Consider the following 18,353-nt stretch of genomic DNA (forward strand, 5'->3'; position numbering starts at 1 on the left):
TTGAAAGATAAAGATCTAGAGAATCATCTAAATTGGTGAAGCAGCCATCTCACTTTCAGCATTGTGTTTGTTTGGATTAAATTCAGAGCCAAAACTTTTGTTACACAACTATCAATAACTTGGAGCCTAGAAATAAATCTCAGCGGTGCATTTAGTGAGGTTTGCATAAAACTTGTATGGCCGGCAGAGGGTTTGTTTTCGTAAAATATGGCGGCAGGCAGCGAGCAGTTTGTTTTTATAGGACTGCAGAGGAGGCGGCACAGTGGGCAGTGATTAGCACTTCTCCCTCACGGTGCGACAGATTCATGGGATCGATTTGCAGGCCGGACATGTGTGTCCCTGAGTGTGTGCACGTATGGTTTACTCCCTAACTTGAAGTAAAGGACAGTCATTATGGGAAGTGTAAAGCCCATGGGCATGGTGTTATTAGTCTATTTTTCCAGAAAGAATTAGCTTTATTTTACATAATTTGTATACTTACTCCAAATTGCCAGTGGAGATCAAAGCCGCCTTGCATTTTGTCACTTACACAACCCTTTTGTTTGTACAGACTGAGGATGAGCAAATAGTACACGGGGTTTGGTTATGTGAACAAAGAACCCTGCCTTTTCCATTTAAACTGGATCAAGCTCACAATGTTCGGGCATCATTTTGTTATGTGATCTTTGGTGCAGATTGTGCATTGCAGAATCAGAGTCACACACAGTATTGCAGGGCGGGGGAGTGTGGCTGAGTGCTTCTTATTTGAAGTGATATGCACAGGCAACTGCACACGGATTCGGCTGCTAGGGGCAAAGAGTGGAAATTAGGCTAATAAGAAAAAGCCTTGACCTGGTCTGATCACTGAAGCAGCATATTGGTTTCTTCTGTCTACGTCTGCAGGCAAATTGAGGAGAAGCCTGACTTGGGACAATATCAAGAAAATCATAAGAAATAGGATGCGATGTTCGATTTTTCCCTCTGTTGTTGAGTGGCAATTTATTTTGGGGGAGGCATAAATACTTACTTCTGCCTCTAGATTCCTTTGGAATAAAAATGTTCAAAGGGCAGAACAAAACATAAAATTAAATCATTCATCATCTTGATGCGACGCCACACTCAGTGCAGTCCAGTGAAAACTCAGTTCCCTGCTGATCGCACACTTCTGAGGAGGGCTCACTAAAATGGCTTCCTCTGGTTCTGCTGTAATGGCCTTCAGCTCAACTCCTGACTAATGATCTTCAGGTACAATTCTTAACTTAATAACAAGTCTACTCCTCCAAATCCCACAACAAAACTGCAGAAATTAAAATGTAGTGTAGCCGCCAGCACAGCCAGAAAATGAGGCAATACCACTTTACCACTTTTGTTCCACAACTCATTCCTACAAGTTCATTTACGAGTCTCTGAGCACAACACTTTCCAGATGAGTTGTATTGGTACTATCAACTTTGTAATGCGACGTAAGTGAACCTAATTGTATTTCATCTGCTCTTCATCCACTCATTTATTATCTACGCACTCTCGTTAGATTGTTTTTTCACGTCTTCCACCTCGTTTTAAAACGTTGGATTTGAGATTATTTGCTTCTATCTGTTCTTGGTTTGGAATAAAATACACTCTGCACCCTATGGAATAAACTGGGTTTTCACATAAAGTTTATAAACTCATGCAGTGAAATAGCATCCTAAACTGGAATGAGTGTGGACAGTTTGTACCCCTCAACACCTTCTCAATGCACTATTGTTTCAATCAGCGCTCATCGTAGCGTAGGCATCAGGAAAAAGGTCTGGCTCCTGTCATGTACCCATCACTCCATCTTCTGTACTTCACTGAGCTGCGAACGCCTGCACCGCCAACTATCAGCAAGGAATAAACAAGTATACTGATGTTTGGAAAGAGGATGAATGTTCTTTAAGAGTAAAAGAAAATAATAAAAAATACAAGAAGAGAACTCAAAAGTGCATCCTTAAGCATCCAGCTTTTTAGAAGGGTGCATACTTAAAATGCACTCCAGGAATCATTAGGTGAACATCTGCTAAATGTTTATGCTATGTTATGATACAAATACTACCACATCCCGTCAACAGTTCACACCACAGAAAAATATAATCTTTGGTCTGTGCACTGAATCGATGACCAAGACAGGTGTAAAAACTGGAGCGGATTAGCGGCTACATGCAGGGGAGGGTATCGTATCTGAGCCTGGAGCGGTAAGCTGTTAAGCAGAGGTGAATTTGTGGGAAAATATAAACTTAAGAAACTTTCAAAATTCAAAAGTAACTTGTATGATGTTACAAACAAACTAAATCCTAATCCCGAGGCCGCGCACGGGGAGAGCTAACATGCCTTTCTTGGAGGGCAACAGAAACAGTGGACTTCAGGGGCAGTGTTCCGTAGCGTGTGTCGACTCTGGACTGTGGAAAAGCGGATTAACGTGGAATTAAAGTCCGATTTCTGGACATGTTTACTCGAGTGTCAGGCAGAAACACAAATCTGCTTCTGAGAGTTTACGATATCGAAACGTGACCCTTGTGACGATCGTGAAAGCAACACACGGCGCCAACTCTCTCTGGCACCAAAGATCTGGACTTAGAATCTGTCGAGTGTCCTATTATCTTGGTTTGAGCCACGTACAGCTGGGTTTTACCTGACGGTGGGTCTATCAACATGACAACAGGAGCCTCTAGCCCGGCCAGCCATCGGTTCTATGCACACAAATGACACTGTGACTTCAGAGTGCAATCTCTGGACGCAATAATCCCAAAAAGGATTAGCGATGTCTTGCACAAATCAACAAATAGTTGAAGAAAACATCACAGACATTGAGTTACAGATGGGAAGTCACTGGTTTTGTGTTAAAAACATTACGTTGGATGTAAATTCTTGACTGCAGGAAAAGTCTGTGTTTATTGAGGTTGGACTTTTTATCTCAGAGCTAATGGCAAGTATCAAAACTAAACTTAAAAGTATTTACAGTGGGAAGAAAAAGTAAGTACACCAGAATTTCTCACATTTCTATTCAACTTTGGGTTAATCAGTCCACAGTATATTTTTCCAAGAGCTCTTTCACAAATCAAAGTTGAATAGTTTGGGAGGAACACACAACGTCTCGTGTGGAGGAAAAATGGAACAGTACACCAACATCAAAACCCTGTCCCGACTGTGAAATATGGAGCAGGAGAATCATGGTGTGGCGCTGTTTTGTTGCCTCAGGGCCTGGACAACGTAATATCATCAATAGAAAAATTAATTCACAAGTTTATTATGATATTTTGCAGAAAAAAACTGAGACACTCACAACAGTGTGAAATAAGTAAGTGAACCCCTGTATTAAATATCTGCTGATCCTTCTTTTACAGTGATAACTGCTTTTCTGTAGTTGCAGATTAGACACTCAACGATCATGATGAATCTTGGACCATTCCTCTTCACAAAACTGCTGCAGTTCAGTGAGATTCAGGGGTGTACCTACTTATTCCACGCTCTCCTGTGAATGTTTACATGTTATAGAAATACGATATAATGTAAAGGTTTAGGTGGTATTAGTTTAAGCAGACACTGTTTATTCATTCTTATGATTTTAATAAAGATCAGACCACATTTTATGACCAATTTAGGCAGAAATGTGACAAATTCCTAACAGTGTACTTTTCCCCACTGTATACTAAAGACAGGACCATTATTTTTTTTAGCAGGCTCATTTACAATCTTGGTGCTAATTTAGTTTAATTTTAATTTAGTATTGGCCATTTACTTCAAGACAAAAACACTTACCGTGAAGAGCACGGAGGTTTCCTCCAGTGAATTCTTTGCTCCTGATGCAATGTTTTTAACATGATGCTGTGATAGTCCACCAGTAACTCACTGCCTGCCATGTAACCTGAGCTTTTTCTGTTTTTAGACAAGACACTGCTACAAACCCAACCCATAGGGAAATAACAGAGACAGGAGTAGTGCCTCCTGAGGATCCACTCGGAAGTCACATAGCACTCACATGCATATACAGTAGCCTATTCACTCGCACTTCTTGTATCTGTTCAAAAGAACGTCTTAGTAAAGAATAAGATAAAAGTAGTGTGTATTCTGGCTGGCCATGAACACAGAGGAAACATAGAGGAAGTTGACTGATTTGAAAAGGAAATATCAATCCATCTTAACCAAATGAATACAGTATCAGAGACATCAATAACACCAATATTAATCATATTCACATTTAGGTAGTTTAGGTTTATTTTAAATCATCAAACACACTCGAGGACAGCCGCCCCCGCTGTGCTATCCTCTGCACTGGAGGCGGAGTGCATGCCGCCATACGTGAGTTTACAGTATTTTTAAACCTCTCTGGGCTCTGTGTTTTTCCTCCTCTCATTTTACACATCTTTCACCTTCACACTACAAAGAGCCAACCCTTGGTCCAGACTGAGATCCACCTCCTTGTGCTGGGCCACACAGAGCTGCCTTTGGTAATGTTTTGCAGGGGCATTCACATCTCTTTAGATCAAACCAAAAGGAAAGTATGAAAGTCACTGAAATGCCAATCAAGACACAGAGGGAAGAAAAAAAAAATCAAACCAAGTCAGGTAAGGGTGTTAACCACTCTGCCACTACGCTGTCACTCTCCCTATTCCCCCCATTAGGCACCGAAAGATCAGATAGATGAAGTAGTCGAACCGCTGTCTGAGGTAGGACTCCCACATGGATTTGGAGCGCCGCACAAATGAGCGCCTCGCGATCAAAGAGCGGCGGGGCTTTCAGTGTGCTGTCTGACTGCGCGGCAAACCGAGCGGAAGAGGGAGGGAGAGCAACGGCAATGCCACCAGCCCGTGTTTACTCCACACTGATGAGGCTGTTTAACAAATCACTGTTATCCCGCTCTTAATTATATGCAACAGGGGCTGCCTCACATGTGCGCGGGCTTTCACCACAGCGGGGGGCACGATCACTCTGAGACAATGAGACCACAGTGCGCCGATGGGGCTCGCATGAGATCATATCTCTGTATTTTTTTGATTTTCATCTCTTTTAAATCGCAAATATTATTCTGACTTCTGCGCAGTTATTCATTTCACAATTTAGAATTTATACTCTTCTTTAGAATCTATACTCTTCTTTTACATTTCGAGAAAACTGTCTGGAACTATCTTTTGACCACTATAAAGAGTTTTTTTTGTGTTCCTATTCCTGGAGAAAAATGCATCTTCCATAGTAGAAAAGGTTTTCAGGAAATAGGCATCGGGACAGAGTTATTTTGATATGAAGAAGTAGCTATTCATCCTCAAGTCCCGAATTTATGTGCTCAACCCCTCTTCGCTCCTTTATGATTTCTCATATTAGTCCTCTCCACAACCCATCAAGATAATTTAGAGGACGTGTGCGCCTCTTTGAAACCAAAACAAAGCAAAGTAATGAATTTAGTGAAAGAGGAGCACAACAGCAGCGTGGCCAAAGAGCCCTTAATAGCTCACCTACCTCTCCATTTTACGGAGAATAAAGAAGAAAAAGCTTCTGGGCAAGATAAATTTGTTCTGTTTGCTTGCCAACACATGCCCCCACCTCACCTGTTTATCTCGGCTCATGTTCTCTGCGTTTTGTAAAGTGTAAATGCAACACCTTGGCAAAGAGGTGAAGGGAAACTCATTATGATGGCGGGGCAGGGCGGACACCATGCCAGCCCCGTGTCTGTGTCGCCACAGTGCTTTAATGGCTTCCACATTGAAAGACCCCATATTCACCTGCAGTCGCCTGGGCCCGAGCCAGATGACTGACACCAGACAAAACTATCTCACAGCTTTATCCAGCGCAGCTTAGGGTGGGAATGGTATTGAGCTTTTGAATGAGGCAGGGGTAAAAAAAAAAGTGAAACTACGATAATGTGTAAACATGTTTTTTGCACATGCATTTATATATACAGTACGGCGGGAGCCAGATGTTTACATACACTTTATAAAAAGACTCATTTGCATTTTTTTCTCACTGCCTGACATGAAACCAGAATTAACTTTTAGTTCAATTCAAATTTAAACCTATTCACCACAACTGTCTCTGAAATCCTGCACTGTCCGAAGCTCCGTCATGCACAAGCTTAATATAGAAACTGCAGTTATGCGTAAGACCTGAGGTGGCAGTAGCGTGGATAAAAAATCATAACTTGTGTCTAGTCCCTTTAACGACTTTGTAAGTAGTATTGGCCATATGCTTTGGGTTTTTGTCCATCTGGAAGACCCATCTGCACCCAAGCTTTAGCTTCCTGGCTGATGTCTTGAGATGTTGCTCCGATATTTCCGCATAGTGTTCTTTCTTCATGATGTCATCTATTTTGTGAAGTGCACCAGTCCCTCCCGCAGCAAAACAACCCCACAGCATGATGCTGCCACCCCCGTATTTCACAGTTTGAATGGTGTTCTCAGGCTTGACAGATGCCCCCTTTTTCCTCTAAAGATGACGATGGCCAATGTGGCCAAAAAATATATTTATTTTTTTCCATCAGGCCACAGGACATATATCCAATAATTAAAGTCAGTATCCTTAACTCCAATCTGGCTTTTTTTTATGTTTCTTTTGGAGTAAGGGCTTCTTTCTGGCAGAGTACCCTGACAAATTGGACTATTTTGTAATATTCTACTTACTTAAAAAGTTAATTCTGGTTTCATGTCTTACAGTGAGAAAAATCTGCAAATGTGTCTTTTTATGAAGTGTTTGTAAACATATGGCTCCCACTGTACATGCAGTTGTGGATCCATATAGAATGACATGCATTTTGTTTTTGTTGATCATACATTCATTTTGCATGTCCATTCTGTTATATTTTCTATGTTTGCAGTCAGAAGAGCAGCTTGCACTTGGTCTTGGACCTTTAACCATTTGTGTTGGACCTGCTTGTTATTCACACACAGGCTGTGTGTACACTGAACAATCTTTTTTTTTTTGGTTGAGTTGAAATCTGTCCTTTTGGCTTTTCCTGGCAATAGTCGTGCGATTGAATGAGTCTGGTGTTAACTGCACAATGTGGTACAATGCAGATAAAGACACTATTTCAACAATTATTATAAGGCTATTTCAGCCAGAGTACCACAATTTACTGTAAATAAACTTACATTGTTTAGAACCACTGATTTCTGAACAACAAAGACTCAAGTCACTGTTATGTTTCTCATGACCATTACACAGAAAAATACATGAGGTCCATGAGGTAAATTAGACTGCTATACTCACTTCATAAAATGCCATCCCAACTCCACCATTTTCAGACAAAGCCATATACAGTATGTGCAAGAATCCAGTTTTATTCAGTCGCAGGATGCATATGATTGTGTTTTTGTTTGTGCACTCGCTCCACAGTCCATTCTGCATTGACTGGTTGCTCACCCCGGAAAATCCAACTTAAATCTGCAGAGACCCCGCTCATGCTCCTTCGAATGACTTTGAAACTTTCCCAGTGCTTTAATTCAAAATCGCAGTGGTGGAAACAGACTTGTACTGTAAACAAACCTTCTGGAAACAATCAGAGCCAGTAAAAAACGGGCTTTAATACAAGTGTTAGTTGTCACAGTGAGATAAGAGATTTCTCATCCACTTTTATGGACTTCCGCTACATTTACTGGGCTGCCATCGAGCAGATTTTATGGGACTGGGCGTCGGGGGCCGCTTTTTCTTCCATTGTTTCTACCATTGTTTTTTTTTTTTTTTTTTTTTATTTCACTGGAGTGGCTTTTATAAAGTTACAGAGAACAACACTTGCAGCAGGAAACAAGCTTGTACTGATTTCACGACATAACTTTAGGCATGCAGGAAAATTACTCCGCTTACTATAAAGAAAAAGGCCTTTTATCCTCACATAGTACCAGGCGACTGAAGATTGTCCCACAAACTATGGGTCTTATCTTAAGAAGTGGTCGATAAATTGCAGATTCATTCAGCAGGACGATCATCAAAAGTTGTCCAATTAAAAATGCTGTCTCCTTGTAGCATATGTTTATATATAGATGCAATATTTATGCTCCTTGCTTTTTTCGTCACCCAGCTTTGTTCGTTTCCTTCTTCCTTCCATTCCCTGCAACTAAACACTGGGTAATGCACCTCCTCTGCTTCCTGCATACGTGATCAAACAGTCTGGTTATTACCAACTCTAAACTCTCATGATGTGTCTCCCGAAGACTTATTTTATCTTTTCCTTTGGCTGCTTTTGATCCTCCTTTGTCTATTTCCAACCAAAAGCCAATTATATCAAGGTTGCAGACTCACTGGAATTACCTGATGGATTAGAGCTGACTTATACAGCTTAATTAGAGGTAAACAAAGGTAATGCAGCTCATTGGCTGATTTGTGCCATAATCACGAGGTCGGAAGTCGGGTGAGGGTATAGTTTTGGTGTAATGTACAGGAAGCACAAAAGATGGAGGACCAACGTGTCTAGAGATGTAAGTGAGTAAATGCTTCATTTGTCATTGTGCAATTGTTCAATGAATTTAGGTTGAGGAGTTGGGAGTTAGGGGAAACCAGAGTTCTGCCTTCAGCGCTCCCAGGGCTTGTCCCTGTTTCAGAGCGTGGTGTCCTGCACTGGTCAGCTCCTCCACTTCCTCCTTCCTCCTGCGCAGCTCCCTCCACTCCACAACAGTCTTTCACCATCTTCTCTTTGTTTGTCCCGTTTTTTTTTTCTTAACTGTGATGCCTCCACTGTGCTGCAGGTGCCTCTTCAGTGTTTCAGAAGAAGAAATGCGTAGGTCTCAAATGTCTTTAGCTCATGCTGTAAGCTAAGTTTGTTTACCTTCACGGCTTTGCACGGATTCTCCCAATTTTTTTTTTAAAATCTACTGCACCTCACAAACAACATGGCAAAGATGTACAAAAGTATCCTGCAAAATGATGTGTTCGCAGAAAAACGCAGCTGTACCAAGAGAGAAGGAAGTTGCTGCTTGTTTACACGTTGCCATGATAACATACCAGCCCTGATTGTGCAGTGAATGAACAATTGCTAATGTAAGGCTTTGAAAAGAAGCTTGCAGGTGTATAAGTGTGACAAAAAATGAAACAAACAGCAAAAAAAAAAAAACATGTATTCTCTACTGCATGGCCCAGAAGGTTTAAACCATTATAGCTGCCAGAAATAACAGAAACTAGTCACTTTAGTTTGTAGGCAAAACACATTGTTGGGCGTATAGCGTGAATTGCAGAGTAAGATAATGATATGACGTTGAAATGAAAACAATTTTTTGAATATTATTTATGTTGTCACTGTTCTGCCTGGACAGAGGTCAATAGCAGCATAGCAGATACACAAGCTGTTGCCGCGTGGGATGTGCACAGAGTCTTTGTCATTCATATTAGCAGAGATTGTAGAGATTGTAGAGATGACTCAGATTGTTTGGCAATGCTTGGCTTGCACTGATTTTAGAGCACGCCATTTTCCATTGTGTCCGTTGTGGGGAGAATGCTTCAGTGTGTGGCAAAGAATTTCTGCGACAGGCACACACACGAGCCCAGGAATAAAAAAGTCAGTGCTGTTGTCCGCCTTTAATTACATGTATTATATATAAAATGAAGGCTTGTTTGTTCCAATTTAGCTCTTTATACCCTCGACACGAACACTGTTTTCCGACGTCAGGCCTCCCCCATTGTTTAGTTCATAAGCACCACTGCCAATCACATCCCAGACTCTGTAACAGTGTACACTGTTCTGACAGGCAAATTGGATATGGATTTTGACGTTTTGTTTAACCTGCTTATAAATATTTGTAGTTTGACAGAACAAGCAAAGCAAAAGAAAAGTGTCCTAAATGAATATTTACACTGTGGATAGAGGGACTGTACTTTTATTATTATGATAAAGATGATAAAGAATAACCATGGCATTTTTATTGATGTTTATTTCCCGGATTCCCAGTCTCCTGAAGCTTAAAAAAAAGGTTTCTTTCTTTCTTTCTTTCTTTCTTTCTTTCTTTCTTTCTTTCTTTCTTTCTTTCTTTCTTTCTTTCTTTCTTTCTTTCTTTCTTTCTTTCTTTCTTTCTTTCTTTCTTTCTTTCTTTCTTTCTTTCTTTTTCCTCCTCCTTCCATTCTTTCTTCCATTCTTTCTTCCTTCCTTCTTCTTTGTTCTTCTTCCTTCCTTCATTCCTTTCATTCTTTCTTTTCTTGTTCTTCTTTCTTCCATTCTTTTTTTCTTTCCTTCTTCTTCTATCTTCCTTCCTTCCTTTCTTTCTCTTCTTCTTCTGCTTCTTCTTCGATTCTTTCTTTCTTCCTTCTTCTTCCTCCTTCCTCCTCCTTCCATTCTTTCTTTCTTCCTTCTTCTTCCTTCCTTCCTTTCATTCCTTCATTCTTTCTCTTCTTGTTCTTTCTTTCTTCCATTCTTTCTGTCTTTCTTTCTTTCTCTCTGATCATGATCATAGATGCTAAGGAACAGGTTTGCATCAGTGTGTTTCCATGTTTCATTGAATCACGTCATGTTACAACAGAGCTGAATAACATTGTCCTTTCTTAAAATGAATGAAAGTAGTTCATATGCTGCATTTGATATGCAGGCCCTCTGGTCAGTTGAGTGTAGTGCCCACACAAGGAAGCAGAACAAATAAGTTTGTGTGTGGGAGAGCTCTTTGCAAGCCTCCATGTTTTAAATACATATCTGAGGCTGCGTCCTACAGCTCTGTCAAAGTTCACTGCTAAAGCTATTGGCCAAAACAGCCAGATACTCTGAAGATAAAGTAACTTTCAAATCTAACAGAACTCTTTTTTTGAAGACGATTATAAAATTATCTATCAAAAAGTTAGATTTGTTTCAAATGAATGTGTCTATTTTTTACCCACGTTGTTTTCTTATACGTTTCCACAGAAGCTAGGGCTGCTGCACGTTTCTCTATAATAGCTTTCAGATGATACTAAAATCCTGCTCAAAATATGCCAAGATAACGAAAGACGTTGTATCTATAGAAGCTGTTTACATAATGTCCCCTTCGATGCGGCTAATGCGCTGGTATGAGTTGCACGCGAATTGGCTTCCCGGATACGCTTCATTAACCCCAGATCCTCTCTGCCCCGGAGGTCAGGGAGTCAGCGGTGGGAAGGGTAATAAAAACGCCATACTCACGGCTTCTGTACAAGCACAGGGCCACCGTAACATGTCGCGAAGACAGAGGAAGAAATAGCTCCATTTGAGCTGGGGCTTGCTCTCATAGCGGGCTGTGTACAGAGTGACTGCTGTTCTTTCATTGACTAATGCACCATAAAGTTGATGACACAGCAGCTCTGCAAAACAGCCTTATCACGCCACACCCCACATCCATCACGCAGCGCGAGGCAACCAAATTTGTCTGATAAAGAGTTTCGGGCTTTTATAAATTTGGGAGATTAAAAAGTGTTTTGACAATCTCTTTCTGATGGCTAATCTCAGAGTTCGCATACTAGTTACGCACATAATGTGTTTGCTTTGCTCTGTATGCTTCTGATGGCGAGATAACTGAAATTAAGAAAATATTGTTAAAAGGAGGTTAGAGGGTACTTCAATTGAGGAAGATGTGATTTACTGAGAGTCAAATAAAATTCATGTCACCGCAAAAATAGGACACTCAAAAACGTACAGTCAGCTGGAGCGGTACATATTTCTTTTTGTTTCTTGTCAAACTGAATCTTTCCAAACCACTTTATTCAGCTGTCAATCACTGAAGGTCTGTTTGGAAACTCCTCTGAAAAGTTTGCCCATAACTGTGAAAGGACACCATTAGTGGGCTGCGACTATTTGTAGGTAATTTCAGCTCACTTGAGGGCAATAACTTCACTATGATGTGGCAGCTACGAAGGTCACCAAAATAGCAGTGTCAGTTCAGTGCAAGGGACAACAAATGAATATGTGAGAAAACATTGTAGTTTAGCAGAAAGAAACTCTGGTGTAGTTTTGGGTTGAACTAGGGCTGTACACGGGCAGGACAGACACCCGTGGCGAATGGCGATGTCACCAGGCGCCAGGCAGAACCAACAGTATATTCTCTTTCTCTGCGACACGGACAGTGTTTAACTCACAGTGGGATATCGTTTGTAGTTTGTCCTGTGAGAGCTTAAAAAGGATGTCGCCTAAATGCTGAAAGTAGGGTTAATGTAAAGATGAGGAGAACAAAGGGGAAGCAGCAACTTTAGCTCTGGTTGCAGCATGCCACCCCTCAGTTGATCCCTTTTTTTCAAAGATACAACCCAGCAACCTAGCTATACAAAATGTCACCCTTGTATGCACTAATGCTGTTGTTGCGCCAAGCGGAAGATTGGGCCCTTTTAGCAAGAGAAATGATTAGTTCAATACGCAATGAATAGAAAAATAATGCCCATAGGAAAAGATAATATCCCGGTCGAGCTTTCATGCTTAGAAAAAATATAAATAGAGTAAACCTGATAATCTTATTACTACATTTCAGATTACATCACTTTTTCAATGAAAGTAATTATTTTGTGGAGCCAAAATATGTGGATGATTTTTCATCATCCACAGATGATGAAAAAAAGTTAAATTGATTGATTTGCGATCATGTCCATGGCAATACAATGGGAGAGGAAGTCGTCACCCACGACATTTGAACGAAACAAAGCTATAGCCTCATGCTCTGTGTACTGGGTCTACACACTCTTGCCAGCATAGTTGAAACTAGAAGGTCTTGGCTTTCAGATATCACTGGCATATAGGCTGTAAGCTCTCCAGTCGCTTTGAGATTCTTTTAGATAATTCTAACCCTGAACCTATAAAGATGGCAGATTACGAATTAATCGAATAAAAGAATGGACTGTTTTAATCCAATAATCTTGCCTTTCTTTGGTCAACTGCACTGTCAGGGGCATGAGCTGAAAATAGAAGAAGCCTGTTGTGTAATATTTCAATGGTGTCCTTCAGTGGTGAAAAGAAGCCAAAATTACAAATTTTGAAGAAGACTTTTCAAAAGCAAAGTTGCACATTTTCATTTTCCTACTTGAAGTCAGTTAAGCCAGCTATAGAGACTGTTGAAAATGCCCCAGGGAGCCTCAACCATCTGCTCTTCAAGTTGAAGAGACGGTTTATAGGCAGTGGAGTTGTGGCTGAGGACATCAAATTCAGTTACTCAAAATGGGAATTCTTAATACTCAGTTACTACTATTCAGCTACTGCACAACACTCACTGTAAGGGTTATGCAGATTCTATTTCTATATCAATAGAAATGGAACCTCAAATGAATGGACAAATCAAACAACAACATAGGATGGAAAGTTATGACACCACATAAGCTCTATTGTATCCTGTATTGTATTTGTAACAAATGTCCTGTCCTTGACATTCAGTTTGTTAAAACTGAGCACAACAGCCCCCGAGGTATCTGGGAAAACATGTGACTACACAAGGGAGGGAGGTCCGAACTGAACCGTCAACACAACCGGCTCTTCCTCTGGGTACACCTGACTATCCATCGGGATCCAAGTCTGGAGAAAAGTTCTCAGGTGCATCCACAAATTTCCCAAAACAAACTTTAACTCATCATGCACAAACAACTTTTTCTGTGTGTTTAAAGGAATAGGCCACCGTTTTTACATACTAAGATATGTTCTTAGCTCACTTTAGTCGAGTTAATATATCCCCGTCTGGTCTTTGTCCGCGCGCTCTGTCACGCAAACGGAGCACATACGCAGCCTCTCCCACATGTCACATAGCTCCGAAAAAGCTCACGATAGAAGCTACCAAGCTCTTCCACGTGTTCCCTATTTAAATAAAGTTACGTGAAGTGTTTTCATGCGAAGTATATTTACACAGAAATGTAGCATGTCGATTTTATAAGCAGATAAAAAGGTGTACTATATTGTGAGGCGTAATGATACGAGGAGCACAGCGTCCGCGTAGTAACTCCTAAAGACTTACCCCGCTCACTTCCGTCAATAACCTTTAGGAGTTACTGCGCGGACGTTTTACTCCTCGTATCATTACGCCTCACAATATAGTCCCCCTTTTTATTTGCTTATAAAATCGACATGCTACATTTCTGGGTAAATATACTTCGCATGAAAACACTTCACGTAACTTTATTTAAATAGGGAACACGTGGAAGAGCTTGGTAGCTTCTATCGTGAGCTTTTTCGGAGCTATGTGACATGTGGGAGAGGCTGCGTATGTGCTCCGTTTGCGTGACAGAGCGCACGGACAAAGACCAGACGGGGATATATTAACACGTCTAAAGTGAGGTAAGAGCATATCTTAGTATGTAAAAACGGTGGCCTATTCCTTTAACCATGTTATAACCCTGCTCCATTGCCGTCCGGGGAACTCATTTCAGCTCTCTGACACTCGGAGGTCGGAGCTTTTCTCCTAAGGCAACTTTTTTTGTCCTTAAAGGCACCCTGTGTAACATTTTGGAGTATACTGCTACCAATAGAAAACACGTTCCTAATGACCAGCTCAACACAGAAAATGCTATTTTTGCAGAATAGATTTGGACTTAACTTATTGAAATCTCATTTTTCTTTGCCAAGGAACAATTCGTGTCTTTCACTATAATGAGGTGGTTAATGGATTTAGTACACCTTGTATTTCTGTAGTTGTAGAAAAGAAGCTAATCTTTTGCTTTTGAATGACAATCAGCCTCACCAAACAAACAGAAAAGGCGAAGAGTGCACAGAGCTTATTGTTAAGTCAATTACATATCTCATATTTGCAGTTTAATGTTCGATCACACACACACGACCCCACACCTGCTCGAACTATTTACGTGTCCAACTGATAAATGGACTGTGCAAGCCACCAAAACGGACACAAAATAGCTTAAAAGGGAGCAGGAATTTTGTCTATCTCCCTGGCACTTTTAGGAAGAAGGTGGAGCGAGAGGAGGGTAAGGCGTACACCCTCCTTTTAACAGGGTGATGTTCGGAGCGAGGGAACAGTGCGAAGGGAAAGTAGAAGAACGTTTTCTGTGCAATTTCACGGACTTCAGTTTTAAACTGGGTAGATTTGATCTGCAGAGATGTTAAAGTTGGGTCTCCTCCTCGTGGTGCTTCATGGTGAGTGTGTCTACAGTTATAGTGTTTTTTTTTTTTTTTGGCAGAATATATTCCAAAATGTAGCAAATTAATCAAAATCTGTACAATTTTAGACCTTTCCAACCTTAATCGTCATATACTTCAATTGGGTGGTCTTCCGGTCTATTTTGGACACTTTTCAGTCTGACTCTAGCCTTGGGGGGTAACTGGAAGGTCATGTGAAATTTTCCTGGGATGTTAAATTTGCATGGTTTGGTGCTTTCATTTTAAAAAGGAAGAAATAAATTTGAATTGTTTAACCCGGGGGCTTGGATTTTGGTTTCATGCATCCCTTCTGTTCATTATTATACCCGCAAAAAAATGTCTGGAGCTTTTGTCAATGTTTCCGTTTTTCTGTTTCACTCTGTCCACAGCACTGCATGAAACTCACTCCTACCGCCAAGTCCGCAAGGATTTTGTCCTCACCGCCCCAACCCGGGTGCGCGCCACACGGGGTTCCTGCCTGGTCATCCCCTGCTCCTACGTCTTGCCCAAAACCTATCCCAAACTCAACACCTACCACGGCCTGTGGAAGAAGGGCTCCAAGGGGCTGAACGTGGCCTCCAGCCAGGGCAACCACCCGGTTCATCAAGACTACCAAAGACGCACCAGCTTCTTGGGGCCAGTGTTGAAGAAGAACTGCACCTGGATGCTGGCGGGTGTCCAGGACTCTGACGCGGCGCTCTACTTCTTCAGGATTGAGCTGCCCGGGTATAAAAGCTACTCCTGGATAACCCAACCCACGGAGGTGCAGGTGGTCGGTGAGTCTAAAGAGTTAATGTGCATTGTAATGAGCCGCAGCCGTAAGCATAGAAATGACAGAAAAGCTGTTTGCTATAGATCTGAGCCTGTTCCTACAAATTTCTCCATCATTAACATATTATACATGCCTTTCAGTCATGTGACCTTTGTTGTTATGGCGGGCATTTTGAATACCGAAGTAGAATTATGCAGTACTACAACATGCAACAATATCTCTACTCGGGATAAAAATGAAAGACAACTGATTGACAGTGGCATTTTTATGTACTCGTAATAATTGCTCAAGAAGATGAGCACGGCCCCAGAGAGCGCACGCTTATGTGAAGAAACCAGTGAGTCAGTGTTTAAGCTGCTCAAGACGTTAGAATGCTACCTGTTAGCATTTAGCTTCAACAGCTCAGCTCTGACCTCTCCAAGAGAAAGCCCTGAACCACACTCCAAACATCTAGCCTTGGATACAACACATGACAGAGGTCAGAGCTGAGCTGTTACTGTAGTATTTCCTCAGCGTTCACAGTTCATAGTCAACCAGTTGTCTTTGATTTTCATCCAAAGATACTGATACATGTTGTACTACTGCATAATTCTACTTACAAATGGCTGCTGGAACTATGCGTGATGTCATTGGAAATGAATGTATATGATGCTTAGTGGCCATTTGATGCTCATTCGACTCCTCTAATAGCAGAAATATATCCGTAAATGTACTTAGTATATTTTAACGTGTTTCTTGATGACTTATGGCTGAGTTGGGTTACTTTTGGTTGTAAACATATTTTCCCATACTAAAGGCTTGGCACAGGTCTTGCTCATCTAGTATCTGTTCCATGCACACAGTGACATGAAACATAACATGACAAGGTGCCCAAAAAGAAGGAATGTGCTATGTCCACTTGTAAGACTTGTTGGGCTTTCATTCTTCTTCCAATTCAGTAACCACAACCTTCCTTTTGTTTTCTTGACTTCCAGATGCAAAATTCCCCGAGGTGATCCTGACAGGGGGCGGAGCCGGGAGAGACGTGCTGGCGTTTTGCTCGGTGGTCCACTCGTGCCCCCAGAACCCGCCCGCCCTCACCTGGAACCGACGCGGGACCGGGATGAGTGGGTCAATTTGGGTGGACGACTGGCAGCGGATGGTCTACAGCATCCTGCACTTTAGATCAGAGCACAACACCACCATGGAGCTACGCTGCACCGTCACCTACCACGGCGGGCAGAGGCTGTACTCAGCCGCCCGCTACGGCTGAATACAATCTTGAGGCGAGACGCTGCTGGTGAAAACATCCATCTTTCATGCAGCTGGCAAGTTTTAGATTTTTGCCTACATTTTCTCCCTTAACATCTTAGTTGTGTCAAAGTGATAAATAGACACATATTGCAACATAATTTGGTGTAATTCAAACAGAAGAATGCAAATTGCTTAAATAGACATAACATACTGTACTTTTGGTAATTTTTATTCAGGCCTTTCTCCTTGTATTCACCTGCAGTGTCTCGCAGCTTTGACCTAAAATGTGATTGAGTTTTCATCCAGGTTAAATCAAATTATTCTGTCTTGTTTCATCATCAGTTTTATTCAATGAAGTGCCATGCGAATTTAGCTGTCCAAATCAATAATAAACTTATTTCACCAAAAGATTTACACATTGTAGTGATCATAACGGCTCTGCTTCACAAATCTTCTCCCGTGTTTTTAACAGCTTGTTCTTGGGCCGCACAAAAATATTGCCAAATTCTCGTTGATGGTATAATGCGTCACGCAATATCCAAGTCTCAATAACCACAATGATGTCTTCTATCTCACTCTAGAAAAATCTTGAATCTGTTCTATTTAAGTTTATACATTGTAAGTAGAGTTCTACACATGGTGCCTTCATTGTCCATGGTGGCCTTTCTGGTGGCCTCCTCCCAGCAAGATTCAAGCACAGCTCTTGTCTGATGTCGCTCCCCATGACCTTTGAGATTAGCCCAATAATTAGACACAAGCTCCTTCCTCCTAGGGGTAGACTCAACTGCACCATAACACGGCCTTAAAGCTTGCATTTGCACTCGATGAAGTCTTTTAAATGGGGTGTTTGAAGCTGAGCCAAAAACAACACACCCCAGTCAAGAACCGAGTGGATCATTGGCAAATTAAACAAAAACAGGGAAGACTGACTTGCCCCCCACTTAACTCCAATGACACCACTAACACCACTGTATTTGTCTTCTCAATAGAAAACTTGAACCCCCTACCACAGCCCCGACACTCCACTTCAGTAATAGCTTACTGTATCCTCTTTTTAATATGCACCAGACTCCTTCCTCTCTTCCATAGCAGGGATCTTCCAATATCAGGGCGAGCTCTGGAGAAAACATCATTAATCATCAAAGGAAACACTAAAGGACTGATCACACGGCCTTGCGGTGCTCCATTGTTCACCTCAAAATAGCTGGATAATGTGTTGCTAATGACTTGAATAATCCTCCCAACCATAAGGCTAATCCATCCAACATTCGACCAGCAACATTTGTCTCAACTTAATCATGTCGTAGGTGTTTTCTAAATAAAAAAATACAGCCAATACGGCCTCTTTTCTGAGCTTTCATAATTTCGTTTCCCAGC

The 18,353-nt window shown here is 41.4% G+C and overlaps 2 protein-coding genes across 4 annotated transcripts in view; one reads left to right on the forward strand and one right to left on the reverse strand.

Annotated features, from left to right (window-relative positions):
* The window catches only part of grid1a (glutamate receptor, ionotropic, delta 1a), a 319,171-nt gene that overhangs the window by 106,036 nt on the left and 194,782 nt on the right, over positions 1-18,353 (reverse strand). The gene's annotated exons all lie outside the window — the stretch shown is intronic.
* Positions 14,864-17,172, forward strand: LOC306965661 (myeloid cell surface antigen CD33-like). Of its 2 annotated transcripts, XM_079560182.1 has the most exons (3): positions 14,873-14,968; positions 15,361-15,747; positions 16,718-17,172. In XM_079560182.1, exons 1-3 carry the CDS (start codon positions 14,932-14,934, stop codon positions 16,993-16,995), a joined length of 702 nt encoding a protein of 233 aa, XP_079416308.1. In that variant the 5' UTR covers positions 14,873-14,931; the 3' UTR covers positions 16,996-17,172. The 2 variants fall into 2 exon arrangements, with proteins under 2 accessions (XP_079416307.1, XP_079416308.1); XM_079560181.1 differs by having other exon boundaries at positions 14,864-15,747.

Source organism: Gobius niger, assembly GCF_951799975.1.
Source record: "Gobius niger genome assembly, chromosome: 7".
In the NCBI taxonomy this organism is placed as follows: domain Eukaryota; kingdom Metazoa; phylum Chordata; class Actinopteri; order Gobiiformes; family Gobiidae; genus Gobius; species Gobius niger.